Source organism: Eulemur rufifrons, chromosome 11, assembly GCF_041146395.1.
Source record: "Eulemur rufifrons isolate Redbay chromosome 11, OSU_ERuf_1, whole genome shotgun sequence".
Taxonomy (NCBI): domain Eukaryota; kingdom Metazoa; phylum Chordata; class Mammalia; order Primates; family Lemuridae; genus Eulemur; species Eulemur rufifrons.
Window position 1 is genome coordinate 6614106 of NC_090993.1, and position 13765 is coordinate 6627870.

General features: G+C 40.3%; 1 protein-coding gene across 16 annotated transcripts in view; it reads left to right on the plus strand.

The window, feature by feature from the left end:
• The window catches only part of RGS7 (regulator of G protein signaling 7), a 335498-nt gene that overhangs the window by 291667 nt on the left and 30066 nt on the right, over positions 1–13765 (plus strand). For 15 of the 16 annotated variants that reach the window (XM_069484660.1, XM_069484661.1, XM_069484662.1 and 12 more), the window contains one exon: positions 7182–7256. The exons of the other annotated variant lie outside the window; for it this stretch is intronic. In XM_069484660.1, coding sequence (XP_069340761.1) covers positions 7182–7256 — 75 coding nt within the window. The remainder of the gene's footprint in view (positions 1–7181; positions 7257–13765) is intronic. 16 annotated transcript variants of the gene reach the window in all.

Sequence of the window (13765 nt, forward strand, 5' to 3'; positions counted from 1 at the left end):
AGCAGCTTGAACAGACTAAGACAGGAGGGTACACTTTTTTGCTTTTGGGGGACACGTGATTTAGGAGCCTCCATATCCTTCATAATTCAAGGCTATTGACTTCAAGGCTGTTATTGTAATTCAAGGTGAATTCCGACATATGATGATTTCCACAAACTTACTTATTGTCCCATTACTATCCATTATAGTAATCATTATTATAAGCCTTTTGAACTTCCTATGATTTATTTATACTATGAAGAATTTTATTTGGTTCTGTTTAGCCTTTAAAGCATATTATTTAAATCATCAGTACTAACGACAGCAATATCTACAAAGTAAAAATTTATTTTTACCAATTCAGTAACTAGTAGTCCATTTTTCCTACTCTTTGGCGTTTCATTTTTACACCGAGGAAATTTTTGTTGTCATCAGAGAGGTATTCTGGGTTTCATTTCTTAATTGCAACGTTCAACAACCACGTTAAGGGTTAAAGTCAAGACATTTAAGGTGTTTGATGGCATTAAGCCCATGGACAAGGAATCCCAAAATTCTGTGTTGCTACTCACCTTCCCACAAATGAGATACAAGAGGAACAACATAATGTGATCAAAATGCCACTTCAGTGATGGCTATGCAAGTGCCTGATAGGCCAACCCAGGACATGGGGAGAGTTGGAACATAGATGTTATGTCTCAAATCTAAGAGGGACATTATTTTCTCCTCCAGTTGAAAATCTGTGCGTGTCTTCACACTGCAGCCAGCTTTTCATAGGGAAAAAAAAATTATAGTAAAGGCAGGAGCTCAATCACTCATGTGCACAGCAGGCCAGGTGTGATAGAAAAAGAAGTATCCATGCACACTTGCCTCAGGGCTTTTGTTTCTTCCTGGAGGAGTCCTTATTTTAAGGGTAATTATGACAACTTAGCTTCTACCCAGTGATTTTTTTTTTATTTCAAAGCAATTCTAGCTGGGAACATTTTAAGTATTTTCAAGCTGAACATGAAACGTGGGTAATCCCAGTGATTGTAAAGAAGTGACAAGCAAACGTACTTGTTAAAGTCCTCTTGGTAGCTCCTTGAGAACTGTGACAGTCTGTTGGTAGCTGTGCCTGCGTGACAATTCCTAGTCTATTAAAAGGGAACGTCGTTGAAATATGCACAGATAGATTTTGGGCTGACGTGTTCTGATTTCAACTAGAGCAGACGAAGAGAATGTGGTAGGCCCACTGAAGAAGAATTTGGGGAAGTGTAGCAGAGACCCTGAGTAATGGGAGGCAGCTCTGCCAAAGTCTCGGTGGTTGATCCTCATATGTTAACGTTGCGTGTTCAGTGATATGTTCGTATCACCCCTGATGGTGCAAAAGAGCAATGGCACACAAGGACGAACCAAGGATAAATTATTATACAGGTATCTGTGTTGGAAATGCTCTGAGTCCTGAGTCTCGATAGCGACTGTGTAAAGAGCTACATCCCATTTGGAGACTCCAGTAAATATGACCACTGTATGTAAATACAACTCAGGAGTCATCGTGGATTTCTCTCCTCTTTTACATTTGTTTATCTCACAGTCTTCCCCACCTCTGTCGATGGCATCACCTCACCCAGCTGGGAAAAACTAAGAGTCCCCTTTCCCTCGGCACGTTCACTGACACAACCCATCAGCAAGTTTTGTGGATTGTAAGTTCAAAATACATCCCAGGTGCAGCCACGCTGCATCATCTCTAATGCTGACGTGCAAATCCACATCACCATAATCTGCCTCGGTAATTGCAATAACCTTCTAACTCGTCCCCTAGGCTCTGCGTCCACCCTGATAATCCACTCCCGAAGTACTCGGTACTCCTGAGTGAGTTGGGTATTTCTTAATCAACTTTATTTTTTTTGAGCAGTTTTAGGTTCACAGCAAAATTGAGCAGAAAGTATGAAGAGTTCTCCTTCCCCCCCCCCCCCCCCCCCCCGCCACACGCACAGCCTCCCCTATTGTCAACATCCCCCACCAGGGTGGCACATTTGTTAACATGATGAGCCTACATTGACACATCATTGTCACTCAAAGTTCATAGCGTATATTAGGGTTCACTATTGGTGTTGTACATTCTGTGTGTTTGGACAAATTTATAATGACATGTATCCACTATTGTAGTATCATATGGAATAGTTTCACTGCCCTGAAAACCCTCTGTGCCGATCCTATTTATCCCTCCCTCCCCCTCACCCCTGGCAACCACTAATCTTTTTACTGTCTCCATAGTTTTGCCTTCTCCAGAATGTCATAGGGTTGGAATCATGCAATATGTAGCTTCTTCAGATTGGCTTCTGTCACTTACTAATGTGCATTTAAGTTTCCTCCATGTCTTTTTGTGGCTTAAGAGCTCATTTCTTTTGTAATGCTCAATAATATTCCATTGTTTGTATGCCCGGTTATGCACCAGCTACAGTGATTGAACAAAGAGAGCTGTTCTCTACTCCTACCTCTCACTGTTGGTCTTCACCGTGTTTTCCCGAGGGGTCCTGAACACAAGTATGCCTTCTGCGACAGCTAACAACAGTGTATTGTGCCTTGAAAGGAACTAAATGGTATTTAGATTCTCTTAAATATCAACAATGAAATCAAGAATTCCAGCTGCTCTTTTGCACCTCCTGAAGACACTCACGTGAATACTGTGGCAGTAATATTTCTCAATGACATGTTCTTTTTCCTCCATCAGGAATGAGTTCCACAATATTCAGTTCTACTTTCTAATACATAATATTGTAATAATGTTACAACCCAGCTTAGTTCGGTTGAAAATAAATTCACCTTTGAGTCACTAGAAATAACATGTTTCTCTTCTAGGCCAATGTAAATAGCAGTTTGTTATTCTTTAAATCCAACAATACTATGTACTTAATACTATATGCAGCAAATAATACATATTTGAACATTTTTATGGAGTGCCTACTTGGTAATGGTAATGTTATTTATATCTTATTGAGAAGACATGTTTAGTTCTGCCAAGAACAAATTACGCATAACATTTCATGAGGATCTGGTGCCAGCTAGTGGTTATCTATTATATATGCTTCAAAAAGATAAGTGCCTTTTTTTTTTTTAATAATCAAGGACGACATGATCTTTTGAAGACTAAAAAATTGCTTTAAAACAACATTTTAAAAAGTATTTATTGGCCATGTTGGGGAGAAACAACAGAATGTACATAAGAGTGGGTATCCGAAATGTTCCGTTGTTGTATCATGCCCCATGTCAACTTCTTCCTACTCATTACATTCCTATAGTGTGATTATTCCTGTGTCTTTTGTCTTTATTGAATTAAGAGGTTACTGAGGTATGGATTATGCCTTCATTTCTGTATCTCACCATGTATCACAAGATCTGACACTTAGATGCAGATAGAAGTATTTCTTGAAGAAATAAAAGAATTCAAAAAAATGATTGCCATATTGGCCACAGTCTGTGACTTCCAAAAACAGTTGTTCTGGGCTTCTCAGCACTAAGTCATTACCTTAATTATTCTAAAGTATACTGGACAACTTTGGGCTTCAAAGCTTTTTTAATTGTCAAGAATTTTCTAGTTAACTTAGATATCATAGATCTATTCAACCATTAGCTCCCAAGAGGCTCATTAGAAATTAGAAGCTGGAGGGCCACAGAGACAAGCATCCCAGATGCAGTTTATTATTATATTTTTTAACTGTGTAGCCATTAGCAACAAATTTTGAACTGGCAGATTTTATTTTCCTGGGATGGGAGCCGGGTTATAAAACTTCTCTTATGGTTCAGTCTCTAATAACCTTGGCTTTTAGACTCAATTCTTTCTTATTAATTTGCTGATTAGTGGTGTTGTTAATAATCAGCTCAAGTGGGAATTTTAGATGTCTGCTAATGGTTCATTAATCAAATTTAAAAGGTCACCATCTTGGAAATTTGAGGTTGAAAATTTAATTCTCTTTGGGACTGCCAGTCAGGTACATTCCTATGGGAAGGAAGACCTTTCCACCTTGCTCCTTCAATGGTTGACACTATTAACTGGGGCCATTTGTTAATTATCCCACCTGGTATGAAGTAAAGTTGATTAGGATCCTAGCTGATTAAGGAAGGAGTTTTCAAGTTCAATTAATTGAGACTCCTCAGGTGTATAAAGAAAATACAGTTCCTGTATTTTCCATGATTGGTCTATTTTCCTCAGAAACCTCTTGGAAGGATAGATTTCAATGTGCGTGCGCTGTGTGCTGCCATTGTTTAAAGAGTTGGTTTAGATAACTCAGTTGCCTGTGGATAAATGATTATACTTTCAGTTCTCCTTGGGCTTTCTCTGCTGCTGTTCAAGATTGGTTTTGGATAGGAGTTTGGGGTATAGAGAGGTTTATAAAAATTTCAGTAGATTTAGGGGATATAAGTGAAGTTTTGTTACATGGATATATTGTATAATGGCTAAGTCTGGGCTTTAGGTGTACCCATCACGCGAACAGTGTACGTTGGACCCCATAGGTAATTTTTCACTCCTCACCTCCTTCCACCCTGCCCTCTTTTGAGTCTCCAGTGTCCATTGTGTCACTTTGTATGACCATGTGTACTTGTCCATAAGCTTAGCTCCCACTTATAAATGAGAATATGCAACATATGGGTTTTTGTTCCTAGCCAACAAACATATGAAAAGATGCTCAACGTCACTAACCATCAGAGGTTTTCTCTATATGATCTTGTGCAGTGAGGAATGAAGGCCAAGCATGCCCAGGGCATCCTCTAGATCCTTGTCCATTTCTGCTTTAGACAGGCTGGCATGCGTGGTCTGCTCTCAGGACTGCTACAACGGGTACCATCTCTTCATCTGGCACCCACTGCTGGAGTTCGTGTTCCAGAGAGCTGCTCCCAGCATGAAATCCCTGCACACGGTGGCCTTTGTCCCAACCTCATGATCCCATCCACCTACCCTTCTTCTCAGAACCACTGTGCCCTTTACTACTGGGACATGTGACAAATTCTTCCCTGCTGCGTGTGAGCCTTAGGAAGCATTGGCTTAAGCACATCTTTCTTGTTAATGCCCATCCGATATTAAAGATTCATGTTAGGTATGATCGCGTGTGGGCTTCTGTACGGGCCTGGGACTAGCTACCCCACAGGCTCCCTCATACTTGTCTGGGAGTTTCTGTCCCTCCCTCCCACTCTTCCTTCTTAGGGTTTCTTCCCCAGAGGAGGAAAACGAGACACCTGCTTATCTCTCTTTCCTCCAGGTCAGGAAGAAACATGTCTTCCCTTTCCTGGATATCAAATCCTAATTATTCCCACCCCTTAACCTTTAGAAGAAAATCTCCATGACTTCTCTCTTACCACGCTTAGCTCTTGATATATCTAAAGGAGGTTAAAGGATTTCCATGCCTCCCCTTCCCTAATGGCTGAGGCTTAGGGAGGGAAGGTTGCAAAGAACTAGAAATGGAATAGAAATCAAAACATGATGCTTTAGTATGTTCAAAGCGTTATCTTTGTGGCATTGATCTTTATCTGGATCAATGGTTGTGAACTCTAGCTGCATATTAAAATCACTGGGGGGTCTTAAAAAAAAAAAAAGAATGCCCAGATCAATCACAGGAAATTAAATCAGAATAGCAGATATTGAGCAACCGGATGCTGGGAGAGTTTAAGTGCACTGCTGAGTGTCACTTAGTAAATTAGTCCCACTCGGCTGGGTGCTCTTCCTCCTGCACTGCCAGGGTGACCACTGTGCTTTAGCTATTTTTATTCCTAAGCAGATATACAAACCAAACTTACAACTTATTTAACGTTTATAGTGCAATGTTTGTTTGTATGTATATATTAAATATATTTCACTTGGAATCTTTGTGGAAAAAATAAAGAAAAAAATGCTTTCTTCATTTACTTCCTTATTTATCACAGTATTAGGGTGGAGTTTTGCCTGAACAGCTATGCTATCAGGAAAATGTCCTGTGTCCTCATCGTACAAAAAGCTGAGCCACTTTGCTTGCCAGTGGTTGCAGAAAGCATCTTAGTCTTCTAATCTCATCATCGTTGCCTTTTGTCCTTCCCGCCAACCCATCCCAACTCCACAAAAGACTTTTCCACATTCATAGTTTCTCTGGACTCACTTCCAAGGACATCTGATGCTTTAATTTTCTTGCAATCTGTGGGAAGAAAGAGAAATTGAGCAGAGATGTACCACTCAATGTTTTTTACTATTAATAATACCAGAGATTCCTAAATCCTGTACCAAAAGGAAACACAGTCCACATAACCATTAACTTCTAATCACTTCTAAAAGATAAGTGCTATCTAAGGCCCTTTCTAGATTTACAAAAGCACGTATCTTTGGACCTCCTGTCTTCTCTGTTTCCGATTCATATTCTCTCTCCCGACTCCTTTCCTTTTCTCTCTCGCTCTTCTCTTTTTCTCTCCCTCCTCTCCTCCTACAAATATAAAAGGAGTTTGCAGCTGTTTCTGTGCAGCGGAAAAATAATCCTGGCAAGATGAGACTCCTGATGTTGTCAGAAAGCTCATACTTTTCCTCCCACTCCCCATTTTAAAAGGGTTCACCTGCCTTAGGGACATGAAAAGGAAAGTTGGGAATTTATGAGGCGAAGCGTGGCCTACTGATTACCATTTTCTTTCTTCGTATCCATCGTTTTAACCGTGAACTCCATGGCACATTCCGTCTATGGAAAACAAATATTCCCAGTCCCTGGACTTCACAGTCAATGTAAGAAAATTCACTCTGGGATCTGAATGGGCTCAACTAAATGCCATTTTAGTTTTCCAACGTGGGAAAAGCAATCAGCCACCTAATAACAGTGTCGCGTTTTATAAAGAGGGCACACTCTGTGGGAGGCTGTGTGCAGATATCAGCAGGGGTGTGGTCCCATTTGTCTGTGGACACTCTTGCGCTCTCTGCCAGGTTAGCAGCTATAAATACTGCCACTCACTGTCACATGCAAAGCTCAGTTCGTTTTCCAGTTTCTCTGGGAGTTATCTGTGAATGGTGTCTGAAGGCTTTATCAACGTGAGTATAGGGGCTGATGTGTTTTATTACTGGCTGCTGCTGCTGGAAGTGGCTGTGGCCGCCTAGAAAACATTGATGTGTGTCACTGTGGCATTTGCCCAGGCTCTGGGGAGCAAGAGTCATTCATGAATGTCCTGGTCAGAACTGCACACCCAAAGATTCCTCTGTCTCTCTGTTTTTCCATTTCCAGCCTGGATGTGTAAATACTACGGAAGTGGACATTAAGAAGTCATCCAGAATGAGAAACCCACACAAAACGCGGAAGGTAAAACCGACGTTCGTGCTGATCTTGGTGATGGGTTGCACTGTTTAGGGGACGTCAGCCATAAAAACGCTTTCCTCCCATTGCTGGAGAATCTTCCCTGCTCTTCCTTGTCTTCTGTCCTCCGTCTCTCCTCAGGAATAGCCTCCTGCTGATTCTTGAGCAGGCCAGGGCCAGGGCCGAGGGGTGGCACTGACTGGCTTTCACAGGAGAGGAACAGGGAAGCTGAGGGCCCCTCACAGGGAAGGGTGTCACCTCCAGAGCCCGGGAGATGTGGGAAAAAAAGATGGAGATTACCTGAGAAAAAGAGATACTGAGGAGAAAAGGGCATTTTTAGGGAAAAGTCTGAGGAAAAGGGCACATCTAAAAGATGTTTAATTACAGAAGGAATAGTACAAAGACCCCCTTTAACTCCAGAATTTTGTGACACAGCCATAAGAGAGTAGTTCTATGTTTAGTGTCTATTATGCGAGAGAATACCTGAAGTGGAAAAAAAAAAAGCTATCCTAAACTCAACGACATTTTAAAGCAACCCTTTGAAAATGCACAGAAATGATATCCACATATTTTTTTAAAGTAACATGTACATGTAGATGACACTGTTATTCATTCCATTAAAAAAAATTCTTGCTGCACCTCAGAGCATCCGGCCCGTAGCAGTCACCCTGAGGACACAGCCCACAGGCTGGGACCAATGACGTTCCACAAAGTTCAAGGCCTTCTTTTTCCTTAAGTAGCCACAGTGTTTTCCAGAGTTTCGTGGCCCTGCATGCAGTAGGCACTAAACATTTTTTTCTAGCCCTATCTCCTGTTGTCTTTTTCTTCCATCCCTAGAAACACAGCCTCATGTTCAAAGGCCCAGTGTGGTCCATGTACTTTTTCTTTCTTTTAAGTCGGTTTACCTTGATGTTAGGATGAAGCAGCCACGGCAAAGCACCGTCAAACCAATTCAGATGTGGAGCTCAAATGCCTTTGCCCCTGAGAACTCTGAGGGAAGGAGGCAAAGCCAGACCAAAGCAAGCCCCTCCGCTGTTTCTCCCTCGCGGCCCACCCTGCCCGGTCGCTTTCATCCTCTGCTCACAGCACAGCCTGAGGTGCACCGGATGCACTCAGCTTTGCAGAACAAGATTCGAAAATGCTATCAGAAATCCAAACAGTGCATAAAGCCCCCTCTCCCCACTTTGTGAATAGTCAAGAGTCACTGTTCGAAATACTTTACGGGGTGTCATATGTCCCCCAACAGACACTGACTCAGACGTGCTCTGATTCAGAAGAGAAAGCATGTGGATTGACAAGATGGCACTCAACCATATTAAAGGGGTCATTTATAGTCTCTTTTTGGCACCGTGTTCAGTATTGATAATCTCTCGGTGCGTCCCATGGCAGCCTTCTTTTTGAAAATTTGAAAAGCACTCGTTGACAATGTTGTTCTTCGCATACCATCAGCCCTCGTTTGATGATGGGAAACCCTTGAGGCCCATGGCAAGGGGAAATGCTGTGGAGAAATGGAATCATTGAGATCAAGCCTTCTTGTCTAAGATGTGGTCTCATTTCCTGGGAATCAATAACGGTAGATCAGCAGGGCCTCGCTGCAGAGCTGTAGAGCACTAAAATTTACCAGGGAAAAACAAAAGTTCTGAAAAAAATCCCACCGCGTGTAGCGGGCATACCTTTGTTTTCCACTGTTGGAGAAAACTGGTTTTCTCACCTTCTGATCAATATTGCTTCTCGTAGTTGGAAGTGTTGAATTTGCTAGAATCTCCACAGTTGACAGTGTTACTTTGCATAGAAGGTTATTGGACTCTAAGCCACGTGCGTGACTGAACCCACATTTTGGGTTGCCTCTCCTCTCTGCGTCTCTCTCTGTGCCGGCTCTCTCCACGTGGTGTCGGCTATAGACACAAACTATTCTCTAGTTGAGATGAGCAACCCAGAAAAAAAAAAGAGAAATATTTCCACACCAGTTCTAGTTAGAAAAATCCCAGAGATTGCAGTCCACATAAAAAGGCAGAAAAGTTTCTTGCACTTTGTAGTTTCTATTTTAAAATCTCTGTCTTAGTCTTTTTTGGTTGCTATGACAACATACCTTAGACTAGGTAATTTATAACCAACAAAAATCTATTGCTCACAGTTGTGGAGTCTGGGAAGTCCAAGACCAAGGTGCCAGTAGATTCAGTATCTGGTGAGGGCTTGTTCTCTGCTTCAAAGATAGCATTTTCTTACCACGTGCTCACATGGAAGGGGCAAACAAACTCCCTCTGGCCTCTTTTATTAAGGGCACTAATCCCACTCACCAGGGCTCCACCCTCATGACCTAATTACTTCCCCATAGTCTCACCTCCTAATACCATCACATTTTGGGGGGTGAGGTTTTCAACATATGAATTTTAGGGGGACACAAACATTCAGCTCTTCACAGCCCCCCCCCCCCAGAAAGTAGGGGAGAATTTTTCTTCGTTTCCTTCTAAAACGTGAAGGGAAAACACGAATGAACAGAGTTATGCAGAAAGTCAAATCTGTTTCACGTAATGAATAGCCTACTCAGTATTCATTTGGATGGCACCGTAGATGAAAAGTGCTCATGTAGACACCGTGGAGAATAAAAGGACATGTTAATCAAGTCAGAGCATCTAGATCGAGTAATTGATTTTGCTATTAAAACTGAAAATGGATCCCACTTAATTAATTTGATTTCCCCCCCAGCTGCAAATATTAAAGACACTAAGAAGATTTCACTTCTCTTCCTCTCTAGCCCTACCTGTTGCTAGTTTGATGCCACTCTGTCCTGCCCCACTATTTTAATACAATGCCTTGGGCTAAAACATGCAAACCCTTTCACATTGCAAATAATCTTCACCACTTGCCTGCCACAATAGCATCAATCTCTTTATCTCCTTTGTCCATAAAATAAACCCTACATATAAAATTATGTTCTTCATGGCTGTTTTCATTATAGTCAAGAATCAAGTTTAAAAGTTATCACTGGTCCCCAGGAAATGAACAGCTCTCAGATTGATGAAAGTGGGAGCTCCTGATGGTGACTTTTATGTAAGACAAAAAAAATGGAAACTGTACAGTAACCTCAGAACCAGAAGCCAGGGTCCTAGAAGACGACGTTAAGCAATATCTGCCAATGGTTTGGGTTATGGTCTCATATGGGACCTCTATGATGCTTACGTGAAATGCACAAATGATAAAATAGTTACAGAAATGTGGCAATAGAAGATAATTTATGGATCATTTTGCATTTATGATACCACAACTGCTGTGTTTTTCTAGCTTTCTTTTTTACTTATTTTTAATCTTAGCCCAGAAACTTACTGTTAAAATTGTCAGCTGTCTTTTTATTAAAAGCACTGTGAACATGACCTGCAGGTTATTATTTTAAAAATTTGAGTAATTAAACCAAGGTAAAAAAGAATGGAAGGTTCAAGTCTCATAGTCTTATGATTTTCCTTTTCAAAAGTGAATGTGATACACCTGAAGAAAATAGAAAATACTGGAAAGTGCAACTATTATGTAACTGGTGATCTTTCACTGCCTTATTTTTTTAGTTTTACTTTATTTTTGATCGACAAATAATAATTGCATATATTCAATACACATATACACCATGGAATGAAACAAATCAGAGTAATCAGCATATTCGTCACCTCTAATATTTATCATTTCTTTGTGGAAAGGATATTTCCACTCTTCTCTTTTAGCTACATTGAAATATGCAACACATTATTATTAACTATAGTCACCTTGCTGTGCAATAGAACACTAGGGCTTATTTCTCTTATGTAACTGTAACTTTGTGCCCATTGACCAAGGTCTTTCTTTTCTCCATTACCCACCCCTCAGCCTCTGGTGACCACCACTCTACTTTCTGCTTCTGTGATTTTGACTTTTTTATATTCCACATATAAGTGAGGCCCTATAGTATTTGTCTTTCTCTGCCTTGTTTAACTTAACATAATGTCCTGTAGGTATATCCCTGTTGTTGAAAGTGACAGAATTTTCCTGTATTTTAAAGGCTGGAGAGGTATTCCATTGTGTATATATAGCACATAATTTTTAATAAATAAACCTCAACTGTTATTTCAGAGTTCACAAGGTTGTTTTGTTTAATCCTGTTGAAACATGGCTAGCATCAGTTCATTTAGGCCGTTTCTGTTTCTTCAATATAAACTAAATCTATTTGTACTCCAGGCCCCATGCTTGTTATTCTTTTTTTCTTCATAAGACTTATCACAATTTTAATCATATATTCATCTGTGTAATTACTTTATAACTGACTTCTTTCCTCGACACTGGGTTGTAAGTTCCAATGGAGGAGGAAGCACATCTATTTTGTTTACTGCTATTTCCATACTGCTTAGCTCTATATCCAGTATATGGTATGTGCTCAGTAAATGTAGAATGAATGAATGAGAGAATTAAGGAATGAAAAGAAAAGAGCAGGTCCAAGCCATTCAGCTTAGTCCTGCTAATAGTGAATTCAAAGCACATGGGCTAGTGCTCGTGTTGCAATGGATGGCCAGCGGTGGGAATTGGGTTCCAAGGAGTTGGCGTTAGGACAAGACGGGGCTTGAAGGGCCCCACCGAAGATAGTGTGGAATTGGATAATCTCGATGGTTAAACTGTCAAAATCTGTTAAAGAGAGTCTAAGTGCAAGATAATAGGGAAACAAAAGGGAAAAACCAAGTTCAAAGGGTCCAGATATAAAGCTAAGAGGCAATGTTAGGAGGATGTTGGGCCCAAGTGAAAGCAGATCAGGAACAAAATATATTTGAATTTAGAGATACTGACAAGTTTTGATAATAGGCCTGAAAATGGACTCCTTTAAGCATCTAGATCTACTCTCGTCTAATTTTAATATTAAGGTCATTAAATATGAAATGTCCAGTTTTGAATCAAAAGTGTAGCTTATTATATCACAAACAAGAAGCAGTGCAATTAATCAAAGTATGCACCTACACTATCCACACAGTTTTGCCATCTTAACGGTAGCTTGTTTATGCCAGCTGCGAAGACACCTGGAGAGCAAGTGGTGATGAAATTGTGAAAGGCATTTTCCACGGCTGATTGAGACTTGAGTATTTTTCCTTGCAAGAAGTGGTCCAAAGCCTGGAAGAAGTGGTAGTCAGTTGGTGTGAGGTCTAGTGAATACGGTGGATGACAGAGTGTTTCCAAGTCCACCTTCAGTAGTTTGAGCAGCGTTGTTTGTGTAAGCTGTGGTCGAGCGTTGTCTTGCAAGAGGACTGGCCTGTCTCTATTGACCAATTTGGCTGTCTAATCATAAGCTTCCTCATCAGTTCATCCAGCTGGTTGCAGTAGACATTTGCTGTAATTGACTGACCAGGTTTCATGAAGCTGTAGTGGATAATACCAGTACTGGACCACCAAATAGACACCATTAGCTATTTTTGATGAATATTTGGTTTTGGACTGTCTTTCAACACTTCATCTTTATCCAACCATTGTGCTGAATGCTTTCAATTGTCAAAAAGAATCCATTTTTCATCACACATAACAACACGGTGTAGAAGTGGTTCGCCTTTATGTCGTGACAGCAAAGAAAGGCAAGCTCCCAGACGATTTCTCTTCCGATGCTCATTTAATTCATGCAGAACATATGTATCCAGCTTCTTTATCTTGCCAATTTGTTTCAAATGGTCCAATATTGTTGGAATAGTAACGTCAAACCTTGCTGCTAATTCACGTGTAGGTTGAGATGGATTTGTTTCCACTACAGCTTTCAGCTCGTCATTATTCACCTTGGTCTAAGGTTGCCCACGTGGCTCATTTTCAAGATTAAAATCATCAAAATGGAACTTCTCAAACCATCGACATACTGTGCGTTCATTAGCCACGTCCTTCCCAAACACTTCATTGATATTTTGAGCTGTCTGTGCTGCATTGTTTGCACGATGGAACTCGTATTTGAAAATAACACGAATTTTTGACTTATCCATGGTTTCACAAAAATTGCTCTAAAAAAAAATTGAAAGATAATCACAAGCCAAAATGTGCATTTGAAAGACTGAGGATGGTACCTTCACAATAAATACAAAACAAGAAATGTCAAAGTGAAATGTCAGAGATATCAACTGTCAAACTTAGTGCTTAAGGAAATTGGACATTTCATACTTAATAACCTAATAGTTTCTTTGCAAGCCATATCTCATAACTTTAATTTTGCGGGTCTCAGGCAGTTTTATTATGCCCTCATCCTTCATCCTCGTGTCCAAAGAAAAAGTGCTCAATAGCACATGTGGAATTCTTTATTTAAAGGAATAATACTTTATTTAAAGGAATAATTTAAAGGAATTATTCCTTTATTTAAAGGAATAATACTGTGATATTAAAGAAAAAGTAATTTGGCATCTCCCTTGAGTTGACATGTGGGATGTCTCACTCTCAGTTGAGGGTAGTTTTTTCTAATCCTTTTAGTCACCAGATATTTATTTATACTTACTAAGCAATAGGTCTTTCTCTAAAAAGAGTCTTCCAAAATCTAGTAG